Source organism: Triticum aestivum, chromosome 6B (genome assembly GCF_018294505.1).
Source record: "Triticum aestivum cultivar Chinese Spring chromosome 6B, IWGSC CS RefSeq v2.1, whole genome shotgun sequence".
Lineage (NCBI taxonomy): Eukaryota > Viridiplantae > Streptophyta > Magnoliopsida > Poales > Poaceae > Triticum > Triticum aestivum.
In genome coordinates this window covers 649,596,862-649,624,818 of record NC_057810.1, presented here as the reverse complement: position 1 = coordinate 649,624,818, position 27,957 = coordinate 649,596,862, and the positions used below count along the sequence as shown (strand labels likewise).

The window sequence follows — 27,957 nt, the reverse complement described above, 5'->3', positions numbered from 1 at the left end:
GTCCTGGATCCGCCGGTGCCAGTTTCGGATCAAACCAGTGAAAAATGGGCTCTCCGGGACGCGATTGGATCGGTTTTTGGGCGACGTATAGGAGACGAATTCCCTATTTGACGCATTGTGCATAAAATTGGCGGCGCCATGCAGTTTGCGCACACGAGAGGAACCGAACTAGATAAATGCACGTCGTAGTTTGCTGAAATCTACTTTTGTGAACCTCTTGGAAAGTTCCTGGTCGGTTTTGGGAACCTTCTAGAAGGTTCATAAACCGAGTTCTCGGGTTACCTACAAAAATTCTTTCGGGCATTTCAGTTTTTATTTATTTATACGATTTTCTTTTTTTCAAGACTTTTTACAAATAATATTCGCAAATTTCAATATCGTTCTGAATTTTTTAAAAAAATGAAAAAATGTTTACAAATCCAAAATACTTCCATGTTTCACTTTTTATCATTTTCTAAAAAATCAAAATTTCAAAAAATGTTCACATTTTCAAATTTTCTAAAAATGTCCCCTTTTTGAAAAAAAGGTTTGTGTAGTGTTCATATATTCAAACTTTTATTCGTGTTTTTAAAAATATATTTGAGTTTCTTCTAAAATTTTGTTCACAAAATTTAAAATTGTCCGCATTTCAAGAAATATTCACTTTTTAAAAAAACATGTTTGAAATTTAAAAAAATGTTCACATCTGCCAATCCTTGCATGTACATGTTTTCTTATTGAGAATTTTGACCTTTCTAGCGCTATAGTACAGCCTGCTGCTGGCCCAGCCCAGTCAAGTGAGGCCTTGTGCGACGCGTGTATTTGATGCAGAATATCTCATAAATTTGTAGAAGTTCAAGAATGAATGAAAGCCTATATTTCACCTTCGGTTAGTCTTTATGACATCCATGCAGAAGTGCTATGTTGATAAGATCATTTAGTTTCATGTTTGACCATATAGCGACCAATATTCAGTAAAATGACAAAGTAATATTCTATACATTGAATAGAAAAAAATCACAGTGTCATTTTTTATTTTGGAAATCAAAGCACGTAGGATGGATTATCTGTATTGTTTTTTTTCTTAACCGTGGAATTTAAATAAAATTTTATCTGAATATCAAAACGGACGTTCGAAGTATTTTAGGTTAAAATGGAGCTTCCACTATCAATAACACTCTTTAAAAGTGGCGAACATTTCTGGAAAATTTTAAGATCTACTCCCGAATATTAAAGTAGAGTACCTGATATAATTATTATGAGAAATATTTCACACTTTTTCCTTTTTCTCAACACAATGCATCCTATAGAATATCTGATTGGTACATATGTGCACGTTAGTATGTAGTTGCACGCTTCTAGAGAAAATACGGAACACATGCTCTAAAAATATAATTCACTGCTCACACACAAATGTAGCAAACAAAGGGCATGGTCTGAAGACCTGAGAGGCCTTTTCTCCATGAGGTCAGCATACGATCTAATCTATCGTGTCAAAACTAGCCGCGAGGCATGGCTAGAGCAAACGGAAGGTGTGCATATCCTGTACTGGAGCGTAAAGGGTGGTCCTCTGTGTGGGGTATGCAAGTTCCTTCAAAACTAAAAATGTTTACCTGGAGGCTGGAACAACATTCATTACCCACTGGAGACACTGTTCATCACCGAAAAATGTCCTCGTCTCATGTGTGTGCTATCTGCGGGGCGGATGATGACTGGAGGCACGCACTCCTAGGTTGCTCTTTAGCAAGGAGTGTGTGGGCACTATCAAATGAATAAATGATGCAGCACGTGTGTATGAACCGGGATGAAAATGCGAAGGGGTGACTATTTGCTATGAGCGAGTCTCTACTGCATAAAGAATTCACATCAATGATCATCACACTCTTGGCGATTTGGTATGCACGGTGGAAGACTATTCATGAAGGAATTCTACAAACTCCGTTCGCAACACATGCATTCATAGAGAGAGAGAGATATTTCCAATTTGCAGTGCCTTTCTAAACCGGACCCCAGACCACAGGCAGCGGCAACACCAAGATCAAACTCCTAGATACCACCCCAGGAAGGACACGCAAAGATAAATGTGATGCAACAATGTCCAAGCCGGGAAGTTTTGGGGTTGTAGGAGCCATTTGCCATGACGGTTCGGGTGTCTTCCAGGGGGCATCAGCTGTGGTTTTCAGGAATATTGAGGATCCTGAGGTGCTGGAAACATTGGCGATTAGAGAGGCTCTATCTCTAGCAAATGACCTATATATTCATAAGATATCATTGGCATATGTTTGCAAAGTGGCGGTTGAAGCTATACAGAGGGGATCATCGCCTTTATATGGTGCTATTGTTCGCGAGATCAACCAAAGCTCTAGTAGTTTTTCCTCTTGTTTAATTTACATGAGTTTAGAACCTAGAATGTCGAGGCCCACAAACTAGCAAAGCATGCTTTGAGTGTAGGGATAGGTCGCCATGTTTGGTTTGGTATCCCAGGAGATCTCTTGTTCGTCCCTGTAAATTGTGTGACGGTTGAATAAAGTTGTGTGAGTTTGCCTGAAAAAAAGGAACCACATTTCCTATCGCAGGGACTATTTATTGCATTAAGCGATTCCACAAGGACCTCTCGCCTTGATGTGAACAATGACGGGCTGGCCCATTTAGCATGCGTGTATTCAAAAAAGTCATAAATAAATAAAGGAGTTGCCCAATGGGACCCTGGTCTTCAAGCTTCTCAGCCACGGAACTAACCACTCCGCCTACGCCATGTCACTAGTTATTAATATGATCGGATTCTCAAAAAAAAGTTATTAATAGGATCGAGGTCTACTAGAAGCGACAGAGCCGGTCTTCTCCATTTTTACTTTTCCATTTGTTTCATTTTTTCTCCATTTTTGCATTCTTTCTTCTTTCTTCTCAGATTTGTTTCATTCTTTTTTCTTTTCTTTTTTCTCTCCATTTTTCGTTTGCTTTCGTTTTTTCTTCTTAATTTTGTGGTTTTTCTTGTGTGTTTTCTAATGTTTGTTTTTGTTTTCACTCTACACTTTCGTACATGTCAAAAAAGAGTTTGTAACAAGTGATCAACATTTTTTGTCTATACGTTCAACATTGTCCAAATGTTTTTTCAACATCTTTCAAATACTTCTTCAACATTTTTTTAATACTTGGTCAACATTTTTAATAGTTATTCAACATTTTCAATACTCATTCAACATTTTTCAATACCTATTCAACATTTTTCAACTAATTGTTCAACAATTCTAATACTTATTCGAAATTTTCAAATACTTGATCAACATTTTTCAAAATATTGTTCAACATTTTGTAAATACTTGTTCAACATTTTTCACATAATCATTCAACATTTTTTAATACCTATTCAACAATTTTCAAATAATTTTCAATATTTTTATTTTTTTCTTCAACATTTTTAAATACTTGTTCAACATTTTTAAAATACTCATGCAACAATTGTTAATACTTATTCAGCATTTTTCAAATACTTTCTCAATTTTTTAGTACTTATTCAACATTTTTCAAATTATTTTCCAACATTTTGTAAATACTTGTTCAACATTTTTCACATACTCGTTCAACATTTTTTAATACCTATTCAACATTTTTCAAACACTTTTCAATATATTTTTCTTCAACATTTTTTAAATACTTGGTCAACATTTTTCAAATACTTGCTCAACATTTTTAAAATACTCATGCAACAATTGTTAATACTTACTCAACATTTTTCAAATACTTGTGCAATATTTTAATACTTATTCAAAAATTTCCAATACTTATTCAAAAATTTTCAAATACGTGTTCAACATTTTTTAATACTTATTCAACAATTTTCAATACTTGTTCAATATTTTTATTACTTATTTCAAATTTTCTAATACTTGTTCAACATTTTTTAATACTTAATCAACGTTTTTCAAATAATTGTTCAATTAAATGTGATTTTGAATAGTGTTTATTGTATATATGTGTAAAATATTTTAAAATATAAATAAAATTACAAAGATAAAGCCAAAAATAAGAATAGAAAACAGGAAAAAAAGGCCTTTTGCCTACCACGAGGCTGGGACGATCCATCTGGGCTTGCCCCGATACGGCGTCCCTGTTCGCTCGCGTAACACGATAAATAGGGGTGCCCCATTTCCTGTACAATACATATAGCGCCGGTTAACTGTAATCATAGCGACGAACTCCAATTACACGTTAACGGGCGCTATAGGTACTGTATAAAGCCGGTTGGCTAATTGTCCTAGGAATGCACTGATATTGATAAAGCGCTATGGATTGCCCACAAAAAAAACGTGTAATCGAAGCGCTCACACACTCCACAATGCATTTTCCCGCATAGGGCGGCCCATTTAGATTTTTTTGTCACCGGTTTTTCCGCTGGTTTTTCTAGGTGATTTCCTTGTCGTCTTTCCCCAGCATGAGTGTTTCCTGGTTTTCATTTTTTTCCTTTTCTTTTTTAGCTTTCTTATTTTGTTTTTTGTCTATTTTAAATTTTTAACCATTTCAAATTTATTATTTTTTAAAATTTGCAAACTTTTCCTATTAATGAACTTTTTCAGATCATTTAACTTTTTAATTATTCATTATGTTTTAGAATTCATGAACTTTATTCAAATTTCCTAGCTTTTCTCAACTTCGTGACTTTCTTAAAATCCACAAACTTTTCAATATTCTATGACTTTAAAAAAAATTCATGATCTTCTTAGAATTTTTTAACCTTTTCCAAATTTAGGATTTTTTAAATTGATTTTTTTGAACTCGCAATTTTTTTTCAAATTTGTGAAGTTTTTATATTTTTTGTATTCATGTTTTTATCAAAAGTTAATGGTCAACCCATCAACTAGTGAATGCCGAACTGATTAACCACACAAACGAGTGGGTAAAAACTCTGCCATCCCACGTGTGCAACCACACAAACGAGCGGAGGAAAAAAGGTTCGTTCTCCACCCACTTAATCTCACCCCGTGGTGAGAGGTTGTCCGCTCGAGAACCCAGCCCCTTGTGCGCTCACACCAGAGAACTTCATGGCGCATTGGTCGTTGGCTGCTCCGGTCCACGCCCTTACTCCTCAGGGCGCCGCGTGTCGAGAGATCGAGGCAATGGGCCATGTTTGTCATCCTCATCTACTTGGTGGCCTCCATGGATGCAGGAGACCATGAGGTCGCCAAATCCATCGTCGGCCGGCCAAAGGGCCCTTGGAGGACGACTGTTGTTCGAAGCCTTGATATCTATCTCCAACTGTCGTCCGGCCCCATTGCTATCCGCATGCCATGACCCTTCCCAACCAATGTCGCGTTCCTTTCCAACCAACGTCGCCGACAACGTCATAGATGCCGACATCGGCGGGCCTCCTCGCCTCCCTCCCTGCCCCCACCATAGCGGCGCCGCTCTTTGAGTCTGTGACCCGTAGGGCCAGGGCACGAGCGGGCTGCGGGATCTGCGGCGACAACACATCCACCATCCAGAGGGGACGATGCGTCGGACGATTAGTGGACCCGTCCCATCAACTTCGACGTGAAGGATGACCTGACATGTGCGGTTGGAGGCGGGGGAGCGGGAGGGCTGTCGTATGGGCGGTTCCTCGTTGCGTGCTTCCATTGCCAAGCCAGCAACCGCGACATCCTCTTCATGTATAGGTCTGCTCCTAGAGTCCGTCTCTCTGGCTAGCCTTCCTTCTTCTTTTCGAGCTGATTTAGCTCCCGTTCCATGATGCTGCTTGGGTTTTCAACCGTCGTTTGGGTTTCCTGGACAGTGACAAATCCAACGTCTTTGGAGCTGTGCTTTTGTGGGGAAGAAGAATAGCAATTTTGACCGTCGGGGAAATGCTTCATTTGACATTTGACCTGTTTCTCCAGACAAAAAAGGGTATACTATGATTCGTTTCTTCCCCCAAATGAAAACGAGGTTGAGTTGGCCACGACCAAGGCCAGTTAGTTGTGGGCAGTTGTATTGCATCCCAAGCTTACAACGTAGATTCATTTGTCATAATTAAGGCCTGTTTCAACACTATTGCAAACAAAACTTTGCTATGAGACATAGTCCGTTCTTGATGGCCTAAGGCTCTGCTGATTCTGCACCGCGAGTGTGTGTGGTAGAAACATGTTTGTCACCGCAACAAAGTCACCATGGTCACCGCGGACAACAACGCCACATGCATATGATAAAGTATCTTTCACGAAAAGTTGCGTCGACGTTTATCTTGGCCAAACCGTGACTAGGTTTTGCCCACACATGATTACGCTTCTGACTTTATGAAATTTATGGCCAAAACTCAAATAGATACTGCCATTTTCTCCACAGTTTGGACCGAAACTCCTTTAACCATTTGTCAACATTGTCACCATATATGTACCTCTCCGCTACAAGGGCCACTTCCGCCGCTTGGAGATCATTGAAAACAACATCAGTTTTGGAAAGAATTTCAAGTGTTATCGATCCCGATCGAATCTTCCAATATAGACAGACTTGTTAGTACACCGTAGTGCATCCCATATTTCTCTAGCCCCGATCGCATTGAAACAAACAATGTTGAATATCTTCAACTCCAATTGCGCAAATAAGACACTGTGGAACATGGAATATGCCAAGATGCTACTACACCGTTGCAGGGAGAACCCCAAAGCTTAAACACTTACCACGCAAAGTGTTTCACTCTACCAGGACTCGCCAAGGTGGGTTTTCCATGCATCACCAGAAATCAGGTCGGTTCCCGAGAAAATAAACATCCCAAAACGGAAAGGGCAGCCGCGAAAAGGACACCCCGTGCGCCGTCAGCCGCAGGATCAGATCTCAACGGCTCTACCATCCCGCCCCGCAGCCCAGGAACCTTCTAGAGCTTCACGAGCCCTCTTCCGTCAAATTATAAAATCCCCGGCTCCGCCTCATGTAATCCTCCTCTTCAAACCCTAGTCCTCATCCTCCTTTGACCCGCCGCCACTTTCTCCTACCCCGGAAGAAGAAAAAAACACACACAGTAGAGAGCCTCAGCCTCCCCTGAGCGCGAGAGATGGCGGCGAAGGGCGATGGGCCGGCGATCGGCATCGACCTCGGCACGACCTACTCGTGCGTCGGCGTGTGGCAGCACGACCGGGTCGAGATCATCGCCAATGACCAGGGCAACCGCACCACGCCGTCGTACGTCGCCTTCACCGACTCGGAGCGCCTCATCGGCGACGCCGCCAAGAACCAGGTGGCCATGAACCCCATCAACACCGTCTTCGGTGAGCGCCCATCTCTTTGCTTCTGCACTCGTTACGCCCTCAGATCTGCTTACTGTTTTCATAAAGTGATTAGTAGGCCTCCTCGGTTTACTCCGTGTAGTGTGTTCTACCGTTATTTGCATGGGGTTTTAGTGTTATTTGGTCCTGGTCGCTTAGATCGGTGGTCGTAGCCGCAGAGATTCTTGTGCTGGCAATGGTTCGTTACTACAGGTAGCTGTTGTTAGCTGGTTGGTATGGAGGTGCCAGATCTGTTGGTATTAGTATATATGACCTGGGCAGTTGGGTCCTGTTAATTGTTTGGTTCCACATAGATCTATTTGTTTATAATTGATCCGGACAGTGAGTTGTTTAACACTTCATTGACATGTGACCCGGTTGATGCATATTAGATCTATATAGTATTAATGCTATTATAGAGCTTGATTGATTACTTTGTCCTGCCAAGTGCTATTTGTTTAACATGTTCTGTAAATCTACATTGCCTGCCTTGTGTCCTCTTGTTCATGTCAGTTAAAGTATGTTCTAACACAATGTAGTATTGAATTAACTATGGTGGAGAATACTACTGGTGGATTTGTGGATTGGAACTATACTGTATCAAATCTCACTTGGTTGTATGATAGGCTTGTTGTTCACTGCACACTTCATTGATTCTCTTTCTTCTAAACGGCATGTTATTCTCGGCCAATTTGTGTTGCTTTATCTTTTGAATAAGTTATTGTTGGTGTTTCTCTTTTATTTTTGGAGCTAGCAGATTGATGATGATAAGAAATCCAAGCGCCTTTCTGCTGAATCTATGATGGATGGCTTTGGGCCATTAAGTTTGCTACCATGTTTTGTGAAGCGGAATTGGGGCGAATCCCTTTGATTTGCTCCTTTTTTGCCCGTTTATTTTTAGATGTGGCAAAATTGGGAAGCAAGCTAAATGTGCCCATAGCTTTCAGGGTTTTCAATCTGAACAATCTGTGGCTCAATCTCCCATTGATTTTTTACTTTTATTGGATTTTGATGTGCAGGTTCATGGCAAATTATCCTTTTTTTCTGTTGTTCGTTTGTCACATATATGACTTGATGGGAGAAATGATGATATCATAACCATACCACATTTCTGCATTCACTGTGATGATCAATTTACACATGCACTACCATCTGATCTCCCATTGCTGTTCTTATAGTTATAAGATATTTTCATGCTGAGCCTGTTTTGCTGTGCAATCTGTGATGCAAACAATCCCATTTGCTGAATCACTGTGATTATTATAAACAAGATCACCATCTTTCGGCTGAGATTGCATGGCAAGTTTCTTTTTTTGCTTTGTTTAATACAATGTTCATCACCAAATGCCATTTGGTATCTGACACCTGGTCATTTTTTTGTGATTTTGTGTCTCGAAACGTGGCAGAAAATGAGGGGGAATGGAACTTTGCGACACTGGCTGCTCCTAATGAGCCTCTGGTTACTATATACCCATTTATATCACATTGCTTATGAGTGTTTATTATTGGATAGGGTCCTCTTGATACATGCCTTTGTATTAGCCTGCCCAAACCATTTATATACGCGAACCATGTTTTCTGCCTTAAGTCATTTGTTGTCTGCTTAGCCTCAGTTTAAGTAAGTAGCATGGGACTGAACTTTTCATATAATGGTTGGTGTTACTTTTTTGTTCAATTTCTAACATGAACCGTTTTGTGCAGATGCCAAGCGTCTCATTGGCCGTAGATTCACCGATTCTACTGTCCAGAGTGATATTAAGCTGTGGCCCTTCAAGGTTGTTGCTGGACCTGGTGACAAGCCCATGATCAATGTCCAGTACAAGGGTGAGGAGAAGCAGTTTGCAGCTGAGGAGATATCTTCTATGGTCCTCATCAAGATGCGTGAGATTGCAGAAGCTTTCCTTGGCACCACTGTGAAGAATGCTGTTGTCACTGTACCTGCATACTTCAATGACTCGCAGAGGCAGGCTACCAAGGATGCTGGTGTCATTGCTGGCATCAATGTCCTCCGTATCATCAACGAGCCAACAGCTGCTGCCATTGCTTATGGTCTTGACAAGAAGGCTTCCAGTGTTGGTGAGAAGAACGTCCTCATCTTTGACCTTGGAGGTGGTACCTTTGATGTCTCTCTTCTCACCATTGAGGAGGGTATCTTCGAGGTTAAAGCCACAGCTGGTGACACTCATCTTGGTGGTGAGGACTTTGACAACAGGATGGTCAACCACTTCGTTCAAGAGTTTAAGAGGAAGAACAAGAAGGACATCAGTGGCAACCCAAGAGCTCTTCGGCGGCTGAGGACATCCTGTGAGAGGGCAAAGAGAACTCTGTCCTCCACTGCCCAGACCACCATTGAGATTGACTCGCTGTTTGAGGGCATCGACTTCTACTCCACCATCACCCGTGCCAGGTTTGAGGAGATGAACATGGATCTGTTCAGGAAGTGTATGGAGCCTGTGGAGAAGTGTTTGAGGGACGCAAAGATGGACAAGAGCACCGTGCACGATGTTGTCCTTGTTGGTGGTTCCACTAGGATTCCCAGAGTGCAGCAGCTTCTCCAGGACTTCTTCAACGGCAAGGAGCTCTGCAAGAGCATCAACCCTGATGAGGCTGTTGCCTACGGAGCCGCCGTCCAGGCTGCCATCTTGAGCGGAGAGGGCAACGAGAAGGTCCAGGACCTGCTGCTGTTGGATGTCACTCCTCTTTCTCTTGGTCTGGAGACGGCCGGGGGTGTGATGACAGTGTTGATCCCAAGGAACACCACCATCCCCACCAAGAAGGAGCAGGTCTTCTCCACCTACTCGGACAACCAGCCTGGTGTGCTCATCCAGGTGTACGAGGGTGAGAGGACCAGGACCCGTGACAACAATCTCCTTGGCAAGTTCGAGCTCTCCGGCATCCCTCCTGCACCCAGGGGAGTTCCCCAGATCACTGTCTGCTTTGACATCGACGCCAATGGTATCCTGAACGTGTCTGCTGAGGACAAGACGACCGGGCAGAAGAACAAGATCACCATCACCAACGACAAGGGCAGGCTGAGCAAGGAGGAGATTGAGAAGATGGTCCAGGAGGCTGAGAAGTACAAGTCTGAGGATGAGGAGCACAAGAAGAAGGTGGAGTCGAAGAACGCCCTGGAGAACTACTCGTACAACATGCGCAACACCATCAAGGATGAGAAGATCGCCTCCAAGCTGCCGGCGGACGACAAGAAGAAGATCGAGGACGCCATTGACGCTGCCATCCAGTGGCTGGACACAAACCAGCTCGCTGAGGCGGATGAGTTCGAGGACAAGATGAAGGAGCTGGAGGCTCTGTGCAACCCCATCATCGCCAAGATGTACCAGGGTGCTGGTGCCGACATGGAGGGCGGCATGGACGATGACACCCCGGCTGCTTCCGGCGGTGCTGGCCCCAAGATCGAGGAAGTTGACTAAACGAGTTGATGTTCTGTTGCAGAGGCGGTGAAGCCTGCTTCTTAGTTATTATGTGTGTTCTATCGTTATCTTAGACTGGGTTGTGGTGGTTATTGTTTTGGTACGAGTGGTCGGGGTTATTCTGTGCGAGTTAACATTCGTGGAACATCAGTGGATTATGGGTCGTCACGTCTAAGTAATATATATTATTCTAAATCATCTGGTGCTTTTGGGTACTATCATTCCTCTTTTAATATTGATGATCTGTATGACCGAGCCTCTGCCTTTTTAGTTCTGTTTACTTCTCTACGTCTTTGAAGTTCATCGTTTGGAAACTGGTCTGTTTTCTTTGTTCAGATGGCTTCGTAATTTTAGGACTTTGTTTTGTTCTGAAAGCGAAAGCATCGAGGACCTCCTGCAGTCTGTGCTTTTGAAATTGAACAGCTTTTGATTGTCGTTTTTGCATCTTCTATTCTTAAAGTGTTCTTTCTGGATATATCATAATTTTTAGATATCTCGTCCGCCCTTCTTTTTGTTCATGATTCTGCTGGCTGGACAGTGATGAAAATAACGAACAAGACACACCATCTTTCGGGACTGATTGGTGCGCTCTGTGTGCCATGTTGTGAAAGTCTGCAATTCAGATGTTCACCAACCAGATTTCCTCCAAAATAGGACTTTTGTGTTTCTGATTTGATCTATGTTAAAATTTTAGATATCTTGACGAAATTTCCACCAGGGCTTGAATTTCCAAATTTATTACTGATTGTGAGGTGCAGCGAATACCACTCTCCAAAATTGCTCCTGCTATTCTTATCATAAATGTTTGATGGTTTTTAGAAGTCGTCGTTTTCTCTGCAGCTCAGTTTGGTGAGTCCAGTGATGGCACATCTTTGAGACCTAAGTTTTCTTCCTTGATGTAAGCATAATCCTTGCAGCCTACTGATTTGATCTTCTATTGTTGCTGGTCTACCGATTTGAATTGCTCGACTATTGTTTGGTTGTGTGTGTCTTGTGGTGTCATGGATGAAGAGATATGCAAGGGCACCAAGCAGCGAGCGTCACTGTGGTCTGAAGGAGATGCATTTGCCACGTGCTGTTCCATATTAACACCGGGAGCTACCTTCAACTTCTCAAGTGCACCCTGTATTTTCCACGCCTCTAAGCTTCGACGTGTTGTTCCCCCGCCCACTGTCTCAGGTATCCTCTCGTTTACCATCTGAGACTGACAATCCCTCTGTCCCTATGCAAGTTTTGGTGAGTCGTTGGTATAAGTAATAGAGGGAGATCAAGTCCTGGAACAAGGCTTGATTCGCTGGTCCGAGTCGATGGCACTGGACAATACTTGGGAGGACCTCGTCTGACAGCTCAACCATTTATTATGAAATATTCTCAATGTCAAAGAACTGTAGGCATGAACTGAGGGTACTGCCTAAGGTTTCTGCTTTTTTTTTCCCCTATGGATTGGAGATTGTTGTTCATGGATTCCGTTGATGACTTGTGATGTTAAAACGTAGTGGCCTGACTCATATATTGATGAGATCTATTTATTCACCCAGAGGGATCTGAATCAACAACGTATCTGATTTTGTTATTTGTTTGTGTCTTTTTTAGCTATATTTTTCGCTATCTTCTCTCTGTTTTGGCCTCCTTGGACAAATATGTCTGCATCATCCGAGCTACATTGTCTCTATCTTCTCCAATCTTCTCAAACATTACGTCTTCAATTACTTATTTTCTTCTTATTTTTCTCATGTTTGCACTTAGTTCCTATTCTCCCTCTCAGTTGGCAGACAAGTTTTTTACTGGACTTGGATCTGAGGGGGACACAGCGAGCGTGGATAGTGAGACGGTTTACTTACCAACCATTTGCGGCCTTTGCCATTGCTCTGGAGTCAAATGGTCTAACCGAGAGTTTCTTCTCAGATATTGTTCTAAAATATTTAGAATTATTTTACTTTCCTGCTGGCAAGTGTTGATCAGATATCCTACACTCTCAATGGAAAAATCCATGTGTGGACTACTAATCCCCGCTTAGTATCTGATGCCTTGCATAAAGCTCTCTATTTGTCTTACTTTTTTTCCCATACAAATTTATCAAACCCTGCAAATGATGTGAAATATTATATGGTAAACACTGGATCTTTGATATGTTTACAAAACTCCGCCTTATTATCTGATGCCACCCATCAGCTTCAAACGACCTTTATCAAGTTATCTTGTCTGCACAATTTTGGTGCACTGCGGTATTTATGCCCATCTCTTCTGTGGATTTCTTTTGATTAATGGCAGTATGTTAAAGGACTTGGTACCCAGAGCAATTCAACAAGTCATTTCCATACCCTTCTTTTAATGTTATAAAGATCTCGACACCGTATCTCATCTGCTCAGTACCATTTTGCCCTTGCTGTGCGATGAGCTATTTATTTTCCTTCCATTCAATGTCCATGGAATTACCCGTCAAAGACAAGGGTGTTATTGAGCACTTGCTTCCTTCACTGCACGAAAATGATTGGGATGTTCTTATTGCACATTTCCTTGGTGTTGTAAGTTGTTTGTGTTCACTTTGGCGCTGGCTTACACATTTGATCCTTTCCCTTGTGGAACCTGAAGCGTATGAGACCAACTTTCTTTAATTTTAGGATCATACAGGTTATCCTTGCATTGGGAGCCGGATGCACGGCAGCGAAGCTGCAACCAAAGGACATACAAATTCGGTATGCACACACACATGTGGTTAGCGGTAACTACGCCGCTGTCACATGTTTACTGAATTGCTTATACTAATCAGTTACATCGAGGGGCGCCCCCATATACATTGTTTTTTGGGGTTCATATCAAGTTTTGATCGCTTGCCACGTGGTCCATATACTTCATTTGACTTGACAAAGTTATCAGCTGCAGCTAATGGTCGATTCGTTTAATCAATGAGCTGGTCCTAAACCGATCAGTGTAATTTAAACGCAGCTGCAAACCCGAGATCAACACAGGAGTTCTTCATAAACATCAGGTCCTTGGAGTCTTCAAGATAACGTCGTTGCCTGATCCTGTATTCAGCTAGACCATCACTTCTCTGGCAGTTGAGCACAGCCGCAATCTGTTCGAGGTATGACGCCTTCCATTCTTGTTACGTACCTATCTGCAGTCGTTTGTGCGTGTATCTACTTTGAAGATTAGAGACAGCAACCTTGCAATAGAACTCCAAATTTGTTTGTGAAGGTTCGACTTAGCTGGAGTTCAGATCTCCATCCTTTGCCCCCCTATGTACGTTCAACTTCGGTTTTTCTAGATTGGAAGTGCCCAAGTAGAGATTAGACAAATGGCTTTGCTTCAGGTCCTCTTTGTTGGTGCTATTGAGAAGGATCTTTGATAGTCCATCTTTTCTTCCAAGTCATATGTAAACTTAAAAATATGTCTACCCCGCAGCTCCTCTAGATGCAAGATGTCTGAGGAATACACAAACTGTCTTTCTTGTTGAACTGGAATACACAAACTGGATTATCTTATATGCCGCCTCCCTTGTGCAATATGCGCCAATTAATTTGGCTACATGGCAGCATTTCCCTGGATAGACACTCTAGAATGGCTTGAGCTTGTGTCTGGGCACTCTAGAATGGCTAACGCTCATAGTGTTCGATGTCCACGCCATTTTCGTCAGCGTGGTCCTCAGCCTCTCAGGCTCGGAAGCTTTGGTCCCCATCATGTCGGGCATCGTCTGGGTTGTGTGGAGAACCACAGTGCTCTGGTATTTCTTGCAGAGACCGTCCGTCCAGTTGTCACTGCCGGCATTCTGCTCTGAAGCTGGCGCCGGCAACAAATCCATTCTAGCCGGCAACCAATCCACAAATCCACTCTGGACGAGTGGGCTCAATGCAAAACAGATTCCTTGTAATATAATTCCGTCTCCTTTTGATAGAACTTCCCAAATAACTATAATTTTATATGTTTGGTTTACTGCTAATATAGGGCCTGTAGAGAACCTTCAATTAGTGCTTTAACTGCAGACAGAGTATAGCATCGGTATAATTCGCTAGCCAGGGGAAAATGATGTCACAAACAAGACACTGAATAGTTTTGCCTAAAGCGGAGACAAATTCTATTTGAAAGAGGAGGATATTTTGCTTTTTTTTTTTGAAAATGCACACTGAATTATTTTACATTTTCTTGTATCCATCAGGTGGTCCAAGACATTCTGAATCTAGCATACATGCGATGGAGCGTTTGATCATCAGACTATATAATGAGTGGGAAATACAGCTACTCGTGCTCCTTAGCTTCACATTGCAGTTGTTCCTCTTCTTCGCCGGCAGGCTCCGGCGGTGTAGCGGCAACAGGCTCCTAAGGAGCTCCCTTTGGGCTGCTTACTTGGGGGCAGACCTGGCAGCAGTCTATGCACTCGGCTATCTGTCACGGCATCAGGATATCAACATTGAAAGGCTGAGAAGAACCGAACAACTGGCTTTCTTTTGGGCACCATTTCTCCTCATTCATCTTGGTGGGCAGGACACCATTACTGCTTTTGCCATGGAGGATAACAACTTGTGGTTGAGGCATCTCTTGAATCTGCTCACCCAAATTGTCCTAGCTTTATATGTATTCCAGAAGTCCATTGGAAGACACAGCGCGAACCTTTTACTCTCAGGTATCTTTGCGTTTATTGCCGGAATTATCAAGTATGGAGAAAGAATATGGTCTCTCAAGTGTGGCCGTCTTAGAAGTCTTGAGAGCTCAACTGGGCATCAGAGCAGAAAACAATTGCCTGAAGGAATCGCTGGCGACGCTGGCTTTGTTGGCGCTGCTCTCAATTCCATGCCACGCGCCCTTGATGTCTTACTGGAGCGCAGCATGATTGATCCATCGTCAGACGAATTGGTAAAGACAGAAGTCGACTCTGATGAAATGATCAAGATGGTGAGGCTTCAGCTTGGCATAATATACGACGACCTCTACACTAAGGCTCTTGTGCTCAGGACTTGGAGCGGAGTTATGCTTAGATGCATCTCCCAGGCCTCGGTTATTGTTGCTTTTGCGCTCTTCCATCCAGATGACAAACAGAGGTATAGCAAAGCTGATATTGCAATCACCTATGCACTATTTGTCGGGTGCTTTTTCCTGGAAGTCTGCTCAATGTTCATTTCCATGATGTCACCATGGACATGGGCATGGTTGAAGGTTCAAAATTGTGATGTCCTTGCCAGGTTGTCATGGTTTGTGTTTTGCTGTGACATCGGATACCCGAGGATGAAACAACGGTGGCCAAATTTGATTGGGCAGTACAACTTCCATAGCTGGTTAACTGACAGCGACCTGCAGCGAAGTACATGTAATGGACAAATAATGGTCGTCTTCAGAAAGCTGTTTGTGGGTTTTCTCGGTGTTAAAAAGAAGAAAATGTTTTGGATAAGCAATCTATTGGACACCAAGTACACGGATGTGGATGAAATGATCGTGAAATGTGTAGCAAAAGAGCTTAGTCTGTTACTACATGAGTTTGACGATGATCAAACACCACAAAAATGGCCAAACATTAGCCCACTGTTTGGCAATGCACAGGATGGGATTATTAGAGACTTTGGCTACGGTATTATCTTCATGCACTACGTCACAGAGACACTTTTAGAAAAACCTGCTTCCCCTAGTGAGGACATGGAAGCAAATGCTGCAAGGCCAGATGTACCTTCTGGTCTGGTGGAGGTATGCCGGAAACTCTCCAACTACATGATGTACCTTTTGGTTACCCACCCTTCCATGCTGCCACTGTCTATCAGCGCCACAGCTACCCTGGATCACTTCCAGGAACCTGAACGGCTTAAAGATGTCACAAAGCTCATGGAGGACTTTGAATTGGTGGCAACCATAGAAACACTGGAGGAGATAGCACGCCTGTGGGTGAGGCTACTCCTCTACACCGCTGGCAAGTCGAAGGCAGAGATGCACGCGGCGCAGCTGAGTGAAGGCGGGGAGCTCATCACATTCGCCTGGCTGCTCATGGCCCACCGCGGGATCGGGGATTACCATCTTAGAAGGATCCATCTTACCAATGGCAATACTCGTGGAGCAGATGCAGAGTTGACGAATGTATACGCCTTTTATGTTCCCCGAAAGTCGGAAGATCAGATACCGGCCGCTGATCATGGGTAACTGCAAATCGATCAGTTATTTATTTGTTATACCCTCTACACTGCATAGATGGATATCTTATTTTGCTGTTTGTTTCTTGTTTTGGAAAGCAGGTCGGATGTATAAGTCCTATTACTTCGTGTATGGTTGCCGTACTGTTTGAATGTCGTGGCGCGCTGGAAGCCTACCTACCCGTCTTCCGTTTGTGTTCTGGTGTGGTTCAGTATTGTTCAGTTATTTTTGCGGGTGTTTTTTCCTTGTTTGCTGTCCGTGTGATGAAATAAGGCACTACATTTTTCCTATTTCCTGATGATAGTCTATGTATAATGTTACCAACAACATGTAACCTTTAATAATGCTATTCATTCAGTATGTTAAAGGACTTGGTATCCAGAGCACTTCAACAAGTCATTCCCATACCCTTCTTTTAATGTTAAAGATCTCGACACGGCATCCCATCTGTTCAGTAGAATTTTGCCCTTGCTGTGCGATGAGCTATTTTTTCCCTTCCATTTAATTTCCATGGAATTACCCGTCAAATTATATATGTACTCCCTCCGTCCGAAAATACTTGTCATCAAAAGGGATAAAAAGAGATGTATCTAGAACTAAAATACGTCTGGATGCATGTCCTTTTATCCATTTTGATGACAAGTATTTCCGGACGGAGGGAGTATGAGGTAGACGGGCGTTATTGAGCACTTGCTCCATTCACTGCATGAAAATGATTGGGATGTTCTTATTGCACATTTCCTTGGTGTTGTAAGTTGTTTGTGTTCTGTTTCGAAAAAGAAAAAAAATTGTTTGTGTTCACTTTGGCGCTGGCTTACACATTTGATCTTTTCCCTTGTGGAACCTGAAGCGTACATTCAACTTTGGTTTTTCTAGATTGGAAGTCTGCCCAAGCAGAGATTAGACAATCACTTGCTTCAGGCCCTCTTTGTTTGTGCTATTGGAGAAGGATCTTTGACAGTCCATCTTTTCTTCAAATTTGTATGTAAGCTTAAAAATCTATCTGCTCTGCAGCTCCTCTAGACGCAAGCTCCCAAAACAGAGCTTATAAGGATTTTCAAATTTCCTTGTTTCTTGTTGAACTGGAATATGCAAACTGGATCATCTTATATGCCTATTCCCCCTGCAATATGCACGAATTAATTAGGCTACATGGCAGCATTTCCCTGGATAGACACTATAGAATGGCTTGAGCTCGTGGCTGGGCGCAACATAGCTTCACCACTGTGAAGCTCATAGATGTCCGCTGCATGTACTGCTACTGCCATGAGGCTGAAAGTTGGGTTGCACTTGAGGGTTGGCTCTAAAAACTCAATCCTTCATTTTCATGGGCTGTGACAACAGGGTGCAACCTATGTGGGTTGTCCCTAGCATGCTCTCTTGCCGTCGGTGCCGCTGATTACCGTGACGCACAGCTGCAATATCTTGTTTGGAGTGGATTCATCTGTAGGATTTGTAAGAATCTATCCACCTTCTTAGTTGTTGATAGTCGAATTTCGTAACTTGGGTAGGAACTAATTATGTTGGTCTCAACAGATTTTAAATTTCAGCATGATGACTTTATACTCGAACTTGCAATTGAGACAGCTTGTTTGTCTCAACCCCAAGTAATTTAACTGTTATTTCAATGAGAGTAGTAAACTGGCTGAAAAAATTGGTTTCCGACTGAGCGACGAACCCACAAAGAAATCTTGCGCTGAGGAGGTACTTATACTTCCATTATGTTCCTTTTTTTGTGTGTGCAGATGCTCTAAACCCAAATAAACAGATTAAACATGATTCCAGGTTGGAGATGTTTATTACGGTGGCTGGAGCTTGTTGGTAGTGGCAAAGCTTTGGCAGAGTTAGGTTTTAGCTGTTCTGGTTAGCATTGCACTGGATGAATCATATGTGACAAGTCAGAAACTTTGTCAACTTTGTTTTCTTAAACTGCAGAGATGTTCAATGTATGAGAATTCTTATAAATCACTAACATTCAGAAATTGAGAGATTGACAACAACGGCCCAACATCCGAAGTAGAATAGATGTACGCTTCTTTTGGAAGTTTGAACTTCTGAGAATATCTTCTGGAAGTTCACTAACATATTATTTTGCATGCTTAACACAAAATAAAAGTAGAATAGATGTCAGCTTCTTTTGGAAGTTTGAACTTCTGAGAATATCTTTTTTTTACCGGAAAGTTTCATAGAATCTTCCTAACTGTATGTATCTGACTACTGGAAAGTTGAGACAAATCGGCCACTTGCAGAGGTAAATGGCACCATAGCAGGCAATTATTTCGTGGGTAATACCAAAAACGTTATATCTCCATACTTGCAGATTGGACTTGGAAGATCCCTGGTCAACTGTTTATTATCTTTCAATTTTACAATCTCATTACTAGCCTAAGCATTCACCCTGTATATGGGATTTGTAAGTGGAAGCAGAGTAACAGACCTCCTTTGCTGTTGAAAATACACCTTAAAACTTCAGACGGCGAACTGTTAAGTCTTCGTTCTTGGCAACATGTTAAATGCTGTGAGTTGATCAAACAGTGCAATGCCGATACATGCGATGATGGCTTTGGATTTACCTATAAAAACGATTAAGGCCATGAACAAAGTTTGCAGAGGATTCCTTTGGTGCAACAAGGAGAAGGCCAACGGTGGCAATTGTTCCGTTGCCTGGGAAACAGTCTGTGCACCCAAGTGGGCGGGTGGCCTGGGCATCCCCAACTTGCGCTGGATGAATCTGGCGATGCAAGCGCGATGGCCGTGGCTGCAACGTGTTGATGGGAGCAGGCCATGGAGCGAATTCAGTATTCAGGTGCCGGACGAGTCACTACAACTATGCCAAGCTGCTTTGAGAGTCAACGCAAGGAGTGGGGAATCCACTCTGTTCTGGGAAGACAGATGGTTGGACGGATTGAGAATGCAAGAGCTGGCCCCGGACATATACAGTAGGATCCCAATGCGGGTTCGGCAGTCTATGATGGTTGGGCAGGTAGTAGCCGATGGGCAGTGGGCGTTGGACATCGGCCCAGATATGGATGCGGCAGCTCTACATCAGTTTCTCCAGATTTGGCAGCGGGTCACGGCATGGGAACAAATGCCCGGTGAGCAGGATGAGTTCTTGTGGTCCTGGGATGCGAGTGGGAAGTTCTCGGCGCGCTCAGCGTATGCAGCCAGGTTTTGGGGTCGGGAAGTGGTACCCACGGCAAGGTTAACCTGGAAATGCAGGGCGCCGTCGCAATGCCGCTTCTTTGCATGGTTAGCCCTGAAAAACAGGTGCTGGACTTCTGATAGGCTTGCGAGGAGAGGTTTACCGCACCAATCAGCATGTCCGTTCTGTGATCAGGAACCGGAGACTGTAAACCATCTGCTGCTCACCTGCGTTTTTGCCAGGACAGTGTGGGCAGTGGTGGGAGAGGCCCTGGGTAAAACTGGTTGGGGGCCGAGCAGCGACGATGAGCTTGGGGCCTGGATGTGTGCCAAGAAAGGAAACGGCTACCTAGGCAACAAGGACATACATACCATGTTATTGCTGGTCTTGTGGGAGCTATGGAAACATCGCAATGCAATTGTCTTTGACGGCGCGGCACCCTCAGTGGAGAGGCTCATTGACAAGATCAAAGCTGAAAGCGCGTTGTGCGTAATGGCGGGGCTGTTCAAAGGGAGGTTGGACGAGTTCCTAAGTGGATTACATAGGTGGAGGATTGGGGAGGGGTAGGATGTGTGGACGTGGGTGGAGTGTGTACGTGTTGTAAGGCCGTACATGCGTGTAATGTAACTGTGGAGGCATACTTTGCCTTTCTTCTTTAATATATGATATGCACACTCGTGCATATTCGAGAAAAAAGTTGATCAAACAGATCAGTACAACATTAAGTTATACATTTTGGAGAAGTTATATATCATAACATACACTGTTTTGGAAACATTTTTCTGAAATGTACATTTTACAACATCTTGGTACAAAACGTGTCCTAATGTACATATGAACTAGTACAAGATCATCTAGAACAACATACACAACAACGGGCTCATCTGGATGTAGTAACACAAATCAGTAGGAAATAAATTTGTGGAAGAACATACATGCAAAAGGAAGATACCTGTGATGGTTGCTATCTTGATGGGAACATACATGCAAAAGCAAAAGGAAGATACCTGTGATGGTTGCTATCTTGATGGGCACATGATATGGTCGTTATTAAGTTGGTTCCAACTTTGATCCAACCTTTAGATTTCTCAAAAAAGAGGCACCATGTAGACCGATGGCTTCCAGCACATCCCCAGCTTCAGGCTCGCTGCCTGAATGCTCATAGAGATGAAATGCAGCGCTCAGGATGAAGCTGTCAGGTTTCAATGACCCGCATGTTGTCTCGAAGAGCGATATGCCCTCGTCGACGCGACCGTGCTCAAGGTACGCCCTCATCATTGCCCGGCAACATGCTAAATCAACAGCCACACCAATCTCCTGCATCTGGCTGCAGATCCTCTGTGCTTCATCAATCTGGTCTGCCTTCAGAAAGGCAAAAATGAGGTGGCTAAAATGAGGGCATGAAGGGGTTATGCCGCTGCTCAACATCATCTGGATGGCTTTCTCAGCTTTGGAGCAGCATCTACTTTCTGAGTATGATCTGATCAATGCAAGGTATGTCGTCGAGTCGGGAACTTGACTGTGTGATTGCATCTCCTGGAAAACAATCTCTGCTTCATCATGCAGCCTGGAAGTGGCATAGGCATTGATCATGGAGTTGAAACTGATCTGCACATTGATTGCAAGTTTCAGTCACAGTAGTCAATCTCAAGGCAGATAACTGTAATTTCAGAAGTCAGACACCAACGGAAGCATACCTTTCCAGGCATGATACCAACTTCCTTCATTCTATCGAATAGTGAAGACGCCTCCTGATGCCTCCCTGAAGAAATTGCACTGAATAGTATGAATGAGAGTGCGAAAAACTCGTCGAACATGAAAAGGGAAATCTTCTTTGATTCTTAGACGCAAGGTAGAAGGGACTAACCAGCCTTTCCATAGAAGTTAAGCATGTTGGTGTATATCTTCTCGTCGATCAGTAAGCCTAGCTCTTGTGCAGCAGCAAACATTTCAGCAGCCTTGTCCAGCTTTCCTCCTAGGCCATAAACACTGAACAAGAAAACTGAAGCTAATGATAAAAGTGGTCTCAAGTCTCAACACAAACATAAAAGAGAAAAAACAGTTGCATACTTCCAACTCCCATTTTCTATGGTTTTATCAAGATTATCTACCTTATCATTATATTGAAAGTCTGCAAGGACCGAGGAACCCCAGTGGATATCATGCGATCATATATGTTGACAGCTGAGTATAGTTTGCCTGTTTGGAAACTAAAGCTGTAGCAGTTAGCCATGGCACCCACGCCCTGAAAATTCTGCTTGCCCACCTTATGAAGAGGAAAAGATGTTTATCCAGACCTGACTCGAGCATCGACTTGATAAATGTATTATAGGCAACAGTATCAAGCTCAACTTCACCGTGGAAGCAGCCATGTATGATGTTCTCCACCTCCTGAAACTTTCCTGGGAGTAGTTTCGCAGTGTGAGTATACACAGAGGCGAAGCGCCTCACCAAACTTACTGCATAAGGATTGGTAGCAGTTAGAAAATAATATTTACCACGTTTGGTCAGGTGAGTGACAAGTATGCTAATTGTCACAACATCTCTGCTATGGCCTTGATCAGCCATTTTCATAAAGAGATGATACGTCTCCTCGATATTGCCGCACTTGCATAATGCATCGACCATGGCATTGTAGACAGGCCCTCCTATTGGAAATGGTGTCGATGCCGACTCAAACAGTTCCTCTGCTTGATGTAACTTCTGTTCCTGGCCATATTGGACAATGAGAGTAGCTGTTGCAGAATCTTCAGGCTTGACTCCCAACTGAATCAGCTGTTCATGAAGGAATTTCGCCTCACATGTCCTCCCTGCAGAAAAACAAATAAATAAACAGCAGTGGATGACAGTATGGTTAGGCATGAACACCATGATCTGTGTGGTACCTGGTTTCCTCACCTTCCCTAGCCAATTTTCTGATCAATTGGCATGCGATGGACGAACCCCCAGGTGTGTCCAACAATGACTTCAACGTCGCGTTCAGTGCCGAACCGTCGGTCCGATAGGCCAGTGCCTTCGACGAACTATCTTGTTCCTGCATTACACTGGTTCTGTTTTTAGCATACATCTCTATCATAGAAACCATTGTTGAACTCTTCATGGTCACTCCACCATTGTTCATCTCTTTCAATATCTTATCCGCATCGGCGATCATCCCACTTTTGCAGCAAACTTCCATTACAGTCATGCAGAGGGCCTCATCAAGCTGGATATTTTCTTTTCTCATCTTCAGAATGAATGCACTTGCCTTCTCTAGTTGGCCCAGCTTGACATATAATCTCAGTAGGTCATTGCAGCAGAACACATCAGGGAGGCCATATTTGCACAGAGCTCTGAAGACATCTTCAGCTGCAGCTAGGTCTTCCCTCGCGACATGGCATCGAAGAAGAGCGCCGTAAGAGAACGATGAAGGCTTCACATTCCTCGACCTCATCAAACCCAAAACCTGCAATGCCTTATCATAGCTGCGAGCATTCATGTGAACTTGAGCCATTGCCACATAAGTCTGTTCATCACTCAGAAGACCCGCACTGTCGATTTCCTCGAAAGTGCGCTGCGCATCGTCGTAGAGCCCGATCTTACCATAGATCCTAATGAGGATCCCATAGATGACCTCATCAATGACAACCCTGCTTCGCTCCATCTCCGAGAAGAGCGAGAACGCCTTCGAGTAGTCCTCACTCTTGTCATAGAATGCCAGGAGGGATGCACAGGTGTAGTTGCTGGGGACAATGCCATGAGCCCTCATCTCCTCATAGAGCATCACAACCTGCTCCCCTCTGCCATGCCTGGAACTCAAGCTGATCAGGCAACTGTACGTCGCCTCCTCCGGGACGAGTCGGGAGGCCCTCATCTTCCCCATGACATCCATGGCCTCCTCCAGGAGACCCTCCTTGACAAATGAACCGATCACAACTGTGTATGTGAAGTGATTTGGCACCACATTGTTGGCTTCTTCCATTTCCATCATGTGTTTCCAGAGGTGGATCACCTTGCCGTGGAGCCTGTGCTTCTGCAGGGAGGAGAGCATGAAGTTGAAGGCGGAGACGGGCGGCGCCACGCCGCGCCTGTGCGTCGCGGCGTAGAAGAGCATCATGTCGCCGTGCCTTCCCTGGCGCGCGTACGCGCACAGCAGGGTGCCGCACGCCACCGCGTCCGGCTCCACGCCGGCCTCGAGCATCTCCAGGAACGCCTCCTCGGCGAGCTCGATCTTGCCGGCGTTGCCATACGCCTTGAGGAGGATGGTGTAGGCGACCACGCTGGGCTCGTAGCACAGCTGCAAGAAAATCAGGTGAGGACCAAGGTTTTGGATTTCGTTTTGCGAAATATACCGCCCCTGAACGAAATTAACGAGCTTTTCGAAAAGTACCATCCAAATTTTGAATTCTTGAATGAAAAATGAGTGAATTTTGAACGAAAAATGACCGAGATTGTTCCAAAAAAATCAAAGTCTGAGAATAAAAAAAAAACCAAGATGAACAACAATGATCCATTGGTTGATTACTTGATTATACACACATGAATCAGAATTGTTCAACTAGCGCTCAGAATTTTCAGCTCAAAACGGAGCAAAATTGCTGGGGATTCAGCTCAACATCGCATCGGGGCGGATTAAATGACGGAAAATTTGAAGAAAAAATGGTTCAGATGCTGCGATTGTGTGGGGAATCTTGTTCTGTACCTGGAGCTTCATCCACGAGAAGAAATCGTGGGCCTGGCGCCACCCGCGCTGCTCGCGGAGGACGACGCACATCTCGCGGAAGGTGAGCTTGGCGACGAAGGAGGCCATGGCCTCCCGCATGGTGGACCCACCGGCGGGTGGGCGGGACGCGGTGGCGCGTGCGGCGCGGGCTGCGGCGACGACGTGGCGGCCGTGGACGTGGCCGGCGCGGTCGTCCTCGACGTACCGGGCCATCTGGCCCTCGCTGCGGCGCACCCACCAGGGCGTTTCGGCGCCGGCGCCCTGGCCGCGGCGCTCCTGGCGGAGGCGCCGCGCCTCGTCGTGGAGGAGCCGCCGGTACGGCGGCGGGCGGCGCCCCCGCGACGACGACGGCGAGGAGGAGGGCGCGCCGGAGGAGAGCGACCACGAGGCGGCGCCGTCATCGTCCTCCCGGTAGGAGCAGGTGACGGAGACGGCGGCGGTCGGGGCGGCGAGTGGAGTGTGAGGAGGAGGAGCAGAAGGCATCGGCGCGGTGGACGGACGCGGGAAAGAGAAGCGATTATACGAGATAAGGTTAGATTTCTCCTCTCTCTTTTATCTCTGGGTAAATCGGGTAGGACCCACCTGTCAGTGTGAAGAGACAAATATGGGGTACAAATTGACCCCAATCAGCAAGTTGGAAAAACAAATGATAACGCAACCGGAAATCCGTTGGTGCTCCCAGAAACGCGTGCTCTGCATGCAATTTTTTTGAAATGCCAAATAAATTTCAACAAAAAATTTGATGTGTATTTTGTCACATCCAATGCGACAACCAAATTGTAGACGAAAAGATTAAACATTTTGGCCTGTGAAAAAATTAAACAACAAATGTTACTTCAAAATGTCACCCTAGATTTGTTTTTTCACTAATGAAACACAGTTGCTGTTTCACATGATTTTTTTGAGGATGCATGCGACACTAACACGAACTCTAAAAAATCAAAACAATTAAAAACATTTACTATATGTTTTTTTGTTTACTATTCATGCAGGAGCTCCTGGGAGCCAAAACGACATTCTCCATTTTGTGTACGTGGGACAGCATGCAAAAATATTTTTGAAATGCCAAAAAAAATTCAACAAAAAATCGATGTGTACTTTGTCACATCCAATGCTACATCCAAATTATAGGCAAAAAGATTAAACATCTTGGCCTGTGAAAAAAATAAACAACAAATGTTACTTCAAAATGTCACCATAAATTTGTTTTTTCACTGATGAAACACCGCTGCTGTTTCACACGAATATTTTTAAGGATGCGTGCGACACTAACACGAACTCTAAAAAATCAGAAAAAATTAAAAACATTTTTTTAAACGGAAAAAATTTAAAAACATTTACTATATACTATTGTTTACTATTCATGCAGGAGCGCGCGCTCTTGGGAGCCAAAACGCCATTCTCCATGATGTGTACGTGGGACAGCATGCGAGGACGCCGGCCGACCACTGATTTTGACAGTATTTACATCCATTTTTATCTTTTTTATTCTCTAAGTGTAGTTTGAATTAGGATCTGGAACTTTTTGAGCTTGTACATCAAAGATTGGATGATTGTCTTCAATTTGTTTTCATAATTTTTGAAATGTTTTGTATCGTAAAAAAATGACCTTATTGATCTCACCTAATTTAGATCCTATACAACTCTTCCCCGAAAGCATCAAAAGCCGGACTTAACAAATATGACCCCATAAACGCCCGCAGACGCGCCTTATCAGTGATCGGGTGTATCCGTTTTTGAACTTTTATTTGTCCGTTCATACATCCACACTTCTCATTTTCTTTCTCATATGTCCGATCACTTGCACGTGATTGATGGATATGGAGAGAGAAAGAAAAAAGAATAAAGAAAGAGAAAAGGTGGTTCGGTGTGGGCCGCGTCCTATGTGGCAGACTGACCGAGCGCGTCCATGAGTCCTCATATCTATCCTACATTTATCCTCAGGTTCGCGAACAGCCCAGACGTATAGGGATGATATAAGAGGCCTAGTTGGGTCATTTTTTTCTTCTCTCTCCTGTCCAGTCATTAACCGGGCACGTTCGCGAACGTTTGAGGGGGATTTGAGGATGCCGGCTATAGATGCTCTAAGGCCTTTCATCTAGCATGGGTTTTGGCGGTGTGCCTAACGTCGTTGGAGGTCGTGTGAATGTGTGTTTTTGATGGATCTCTCCAGATTCGATTGGTGTTTGTCTTCGACGGATACACCTGAATCCGGCCGTCGTTCGTGTGTGTTTATGTGTTTATCGGTTGGATTTCAATTTACGCTTCTCTTCACCGACGATAATCACTAGTGGTTTAAAATCTGTGAAGTCCAGCTGTAGATGCCCCTAACGCTGATAATCCCCTATCCGACATTAACTTTACAGAAAATTTAGATCGTGGGCCTGGCCCAGCTGAAGCCTGGTCCGGGAGTCCATACCGACACCGAGTCGATCTCTCTTCGAATAAAAACGGTCCTCAGGTTCGACTCAGGTTCCTGGTTTTATATACATCGAGACGACGCCGCCGTCGCCGCCCAAAAATCCGTCCCACTTTCCGCGGCGAGCTAGTGCCCAGTAGCCAGTAGATCCACCCACCAATGCCCGGCATCAAGAGGAAGGCGGCCGGCTCCGGCGATGTTCCCAATGCCGGGGCGGGTGGGGCGCCCCCTTCGCCGGCCGTCCTCGCCATGCGGCGGGAGAGGATCAAGTCCAATCTGCTGACCTTCCCCGAGGCGGCGGCGCTGGACGAGCGTCAGCTGTACGATGCGGTCGACAGGATCGTCAAGGAGTACAACCCCTCCACCGCTACCCCGACCGCCCAGGACATGGTTCGCTTGGACGACAAAAGCATAATCGCCACCTTCGAGGTTGCCAACTGGCTGTCGACCTCCACCACCGAGGACCACCCGCCCACCGGGGTGGATCCGCTAAGGTGGCTGGATGCGCGGAGGCAGATGCTAGACGAGGAGATGAAGCCGGAGAAGAAGGATGATGACCCCGACAACTCGCGGTTCCTCGTCGCCAAGATTCGCGTCGACTTGCTCACCAAGGGCTACGTCGAGCTCCCCAAGCCGTACGTCGATTACACGCCCCCGCCGCCGACAATCCGTGCCCGCGGCCCGCCCAAGGACGTCACAGCAATGGTGGAAGGATGAAGACGCGAAGCAGCTAGCTATGCAAAGGATGATAGATACTACTCCTAGATTAGATAGTGCGCGGCATCTAATTGTTTATCGAACCATCTATCCAAGTTGCTGGTACTGCTTTATGGTGATTAACATGGTTTAGTTGTTATTATAGGCCTAAATCAATTAATTGATTATACAATTGGGGCAAATAGCTCCCATGCGACGTCGTTGGTGTGAATTGTCTCTCATGC

General features: G+C 44.3%; 3 protein-coding genes and 6 non-coding genes across 10 annotated transcripts; 8 read left to right on the top strand and 1 right to left on the bottom strand.

Annotated features, from left to right (window-relative positions):
* Nucleotides 1-6,998: 6,998 nt before the first annotated feature.
* LOC123138493 (heat shock cognate 70 kDa protein 2) lies at nucleotides 6,999-10,840 on the top strand (the record flags this gene model as incomplete). Its single annotated transcript, XM_044558475.1, is given in 2 exon segments — nucleotides 6,999-7,214; nucleotides 8,913-10,840. Coding segments are annotated over 2 exon segments (1,944 nt in total). The 3' UTR covers nucleotides 10,643-10,840.
* Nucleotides 8,288-8,373, top strand: LOC123140299 (small nucleolar RNA Z195/SNORD33/SNORD32 family). Its single transcript, XR_006469925.1, has one exon. It is a non-coding gene; the product is annotated as a small nucleolar RNA Z195/SNORD33/SNORD32 family (small nucleolar RNA).
* On the top strand, nucleotides 8,425-8,508 carry LOC123140300 (small nucleolar RNA Z196/R39/R59 family). Its single transcript, XR_006469926.1, has one exon. It is a non-coding gene; the product is annotated as a small nucleolar RNA Z196/R39/R59 family (small nucleolar RNA).
* On the top strand, nucleotides 8,554-8,694 carry LOC123140431 (small nucleolar RNA F1/F2/snoR5a). The gene has a single exon (XR_006469993.1). It is a non-coding gene; the product is annotated as a small nucleolar RNA F1/F2/snoR5a (small nucleolar RNA).
* Nucleotides 10,841-11,174: 334 nt separating the features above from the next.
* LOC123140282 (small nucleolar RNA SNORD96 family) lies at nucleotides 11,175-11,271 on the top strand. The gene has a single exon (XR_006469910.1). It is a non-coding gene; the product is annotated as a small nucleolar RNA SNORD96 family (small nucleolar RNA).
* Nucleotides 11,272-12,585: 1,314 nt separating this feature from the next.
* On the top strand, nucleotides 12,586-12,673 carry LOC123140360 (small nucleolar RNA R16). Its single transcript, XR_006469966.1, has one exon. It is a non-coding gene; the product is annotated as a small nucleolar RNA R16 (small nucleolar RNA).
* A 50-nt stretch (nucleotides 12,674-12,723) lies between these two features.
* On the top strand, nucleotides 12,724-12,808 carry LOC123140359 (small nucleolar RNA R16). Its single transcript, XR_006469965.1, has one exon. It is a non-coding gene; the product is annotated as a small nucleolar RNA R16 (small nucleolar RNA).
* A 2,001-nt stretch (nucleotides 12,809-14,809) lies between these two features.
* On the top strand, nucleotides 14,810-16,762 carry LOC123139505 (uncharacterized). Its single transcript, XM_044559290.1, has one exon. It carries the CDS (start codon nucleotides 14,834-14,836, stop codon nucleotides 16,760-16,762), a length of 1,929 nt encoding a protein of 642 aa, XP_044415225.1. The 5' UTR covers nucleotides 14,810-14,833.
* Nucleotides 16,763-20,514: 3,752 nt separating this feature from the next.
* Nucleotides 20,515-25,114, bottom strand: LOC123138492 (pentatricopeptide repeat-containing protein At5g27270). Of its 2 annotated transcripts, none has more exons than XM_044558473.1 (8): nucleotides 24,577-25,114; nucleotides 22,794-24,171; nucleotides 22,394-22,705; nucleotides 22,193-22,297; nucleotides 22,007-22,094; nucleotides 21,763-21,884; nucleotides 21,593-21,657; nucleotides 20,515-21,503 (listed from the first exon to the last, which is right to left on the bottom strand). In XM_044558473.1, the coding sequence occupies exons 1-8, from the start codon at nucleotides 25,078-25,080 to the stop codon at nucleotides 20,946-20,948; spliced, it is 3,132 nt and encodes a 1,043-aa protein (XP_044414408.1). In that variant the 5' UTR covers nucleotides 25,081-25,114; the 3' UTR covers nucleotides 20,515-20,945. The 2 variants fall into 2 exon arrangements, with proteins under 2 accessions (XP_044414408.1, XP_044414409.1); XM_044558474.1 differs by having other exon boundaries at nucleotides 21,269-21,503; nucleotides 21,593-21,671.
* Nucleotides 25,115-27,957: the final 2,843 nt, after the last annotated feature.

Bases quoted from the DNA above. Each gene is read 5' to 3' on its own strand.
- LOC123139505 (XM_044559290.1), top strand. From the start codon at position 14,834: ATGGAGCGTTTGATCATCAGACTATATAATGAGTGGGAAATACAGCTA.
- LOC123138492 (XM_044558473.1), bottom strand. From the start codon at position 25,080: ATGCCTTCTGCTCCTCCTCCTCACACTCCACTCGCCGCCCCGACCGCC. The intron at 22,095-22,192 runs GTCTGGATAAAC...GTTTCCAAACAG, and splicing joins CAAGTCGATGCTCGAGTCAG to GCAAACTATACTCAGCTGTC. The intron at 21,658-21,762 runs GTTAGTCCCTTC...CAATTTCTTCAG, and splicing joins TAACTTCTATGGAAAGGCTG to GGAGGCATCAGGAGGCGTCT.